General features: G+C 45.5%; 1 protein-coding gene across 1 annotated transcript; it reads right to left on the bottom strand.

The window, feature by feature from the left end:
• Positions 1 to 552: 552 nt before the first annotated feature.
• On the bottom strand, positions 553 to 2,160 carry LOC129925122 (mucin-1-like). Its single transcript, XM_056023494.1, has one exon. The coding sequence runs from the start codon at positions 2,158 to 2,160 to the stop codon at positions 553 to 555; it is 1,608 nt and encodes a 535-aa protein (XP_055879469.1).
• Positions 2,161 to 2,865: the final 705 nt, after the last annotated feature.

Below are 2,865 nucleotides of genomic sequence, written 5' to 3'. Positions count from 1 at the left end.
TATTCAAACCATTTCAAGTTCTGTAGTAAGAAAATAATTCAGCATTACGTCAGTCTTTCGTTATGAAGCTACAACCCAACGACCGTTAGACCACAATGCTATCCACGCAACGTCTTTTTGTTTACTTCGCTGTCTTTCCCAGGAAGGGGCAGTGCAGGATCGTTCGAATGTTTTTAACGTGACAATCCATCCATCCCAGTGGCGCTACAGCCCATGGAGGGTTCTGGCCTGCCTCAACACATCCCTCCATTCAGATCTCTCCTGAGCCTTTCGTCTCCACGCCATAACCTCAAGTTGTTGTAGATCTGCCTCCACATCATCGATCCATCGCATTCGGGGTCTGCCTTTGGGTCGCCTTTTGTTTTGTTTTTTTGCCTGTTTATTTTAGTCACTATTGGTGGGTCTTCATACAAATGATATATCTGTTAATGTTTTTGTTATTGTTGACCTAATGATAAGGTTGTTGTGTTCTTGTTGTTGTTGTTGTCACTGCTGTTGTAATTGTTGATGATGTTGTGGATGTTGCTGTTGCTGTTAGTGTTCCATTACTTCTCATCGCATATTGTGAAATCGTATGACTCGACTTTTGAAATGTGATGGTGCTGTTGCTGATGTGATGGTGCTGTTGCTGATGTGATGGTGCTGTTGCTGATGTGATGGTGCTGTTGCTGATGTGATGGTGCTGTTGCTGATGTGATGGTGCTGTTGCTGATGTGATGGTGCTGTTGCTGATGTGATGGTGCTGTTGCTGATGTGATGGTGCTGTTGCTGATGTGATGGTGCTGTTGCTGATGTGATGGTGCTGTTGCTGATGTGATGGTGCTGTTGCTGATGTGATGGTGCTGTTGCTGATGTGATGGTGCTGTTGCTGATGCGATGGTGCTGTTGCTGATGCGATGGTGCTGTTGCTGATGCGATGGTGCTGTTGCTGATGCGATGGTGCTGTTGCTGATGTGATGGTGCTGTTGCTGATGCGATGGTGCTGTTGCTGATGTGATGGTGCTGTTGCTGATGTGATGGTGCTGTTGCTGATGTGATGGTGCTGTTGCTGATGTGATGGTGCTGTTGCTGATGCCATGGTGCTGTTGCTGATGCGATGGTGCTGTTGCTGATGTGATGGTGCTGTTGCTGATGCGATGGTGCTGTTGCTGATGTGATGGTGCTGTTGCTGATGCGATGGTGCTGTTGCTGATGCGATGGTGCTGTTGCTGATGTGATGGTGCTGTTGCTGATGTGATGGTGCTGTTGCTGATGTGATGGTGCTGTTGCTGATGTGATGGTGCTGTTGCTGATGTGATGGTGCTGTTGCTGATGTGATGGTGCTGTTGCTGATGTGATGGTGCTGTTGCTGATGCGATGGTGCTGTTGCTGATGTGATGGTGCTGTTGCTGATGCGATGGTGCTGTTGCTGATGTGATGGTGCTGTTGCTGATGTGATGGTGCTGTTGCTGATGTGATGGTGCTGTTGCTGATGTGATGGTGCTGTTGCTGAAGCGATGGTGCTGTTGCTGATGTGATGGTGCTGTTGCTGATGTGATGGTGCTGTTGCTGAAGCGATGGTGCTGTTGCTGATGTGATGGTGCTGTTGCTGATGTGATGGTGCTGTTGCTGATGTGATGGTGCTGTTGCTGATGTGATGGTGCTGTTGCTGATGTGATGGTGCTGTTGCTGATGCGATGGTGCTGTTGCTGATGTGATGGTGCTGTTGCTGATGTGATGGTGCTGTTGCTGATGTGATGGTGCTGTTGCTGATGTGATGGTGCTGTTGCTGATGCGATGGTGCTGTTGCTGATGTGATGGTGCTGTTGCTGATGCGATGGTGCTGTTGCTGATGTGATGGTGGTGTTGCTGATGTGATGGTGCTGTTGCTGATGTGATGGTGCTGTTGCTGATGTGATGGTGCTGTTGCTGATGTGATGGTGCTGTTGCTGATGTGATGGTGCTGTTGCTGATGTGATGGTGCTGTTGCTGATGTGATGGTGCTGTTGCTGATGTGATGGTGCTGTTGCTGATGTGATGGTGCTGTTGCTGATGTGATGGTGCTGTTGCTGATGTGATGGTGCTGTTGCTGATGCGATGGTGCTGTTGCTGATGTGATGGTGCTGTTGCTGATGTGATTGTGCCACCAAAAGTTCTGCACTCTAGCCTGTCAGAATACATTCGAAGTAGAACAGCATCTGAGACAATAGATCGAATTAACCACAAAAACAAAGATTGAAGCGAATGTTATTGACAGTGAAAGTTCAAAGATTGAAGCGAATGTTATTGACATTGAAAGTTCAAAGATTGAAGCGAATGTTATTGACATTGAAAGTTCAATGATTGAAGCGAATGTTATGGACATTGAAAGTTCAAAGATTGAAGCGAATGTTATTGACATTGAAAGTTCAAAGATTGAAGCGAATGTTATTGACATTGAAAGTTCAAAGATTGAAGCGAATGTTATTGACAGTGAAAGTTCAAAGATTGAAGCGAATGTTATTGACAGTGAAAGTTCAAAGATTGAAGCGAATGTTATTGACATTGAAAGTTCAAAGATTGAAGCGAATGTTATTGACAGTGAAAGTTCAAAGATTGAAGCGAATGTTATTGACAGTGAAAGTTCAAAGATCGAAGCAAATGTCACTGACAGTGAAAGTTCAAAGATCGAAGCCAATGTCACTGACAGTGAAAGTTCTATGATCTAAGCTAATGTCACTGACAATGAAAGAGGAAAGGGAATGTTCTAGTTTTTAACCCAGTGACTCTAGTCTAACAAAGTATCCCCTTCCCCCACCTCTCTTCAACGCCAGTATAACAAAATGAGCTCTACTCTCTAACCCAGCCCGCCCCGACGTTACACATAGAGTCACATTTCAAGTAACA

The sequence above is a fragment of the Biomphalaria glabrata genome, chromosome 3 (assembly GCF_947242115.1).
Source record: "Biomphalaria glabrata chromosome 3, xgBioGlab47.1, whole genome shotgun sequence".
Classification (NCBI taxonomy): Eukaryota; Metazoa; Mollusca; class Gastropoda; family Planorbidae; genus Biomphalaria; species Biomphalaria glabrata.
This window is presented reverse-complemented; position numbering and strand designations above follow the sequence as displayed.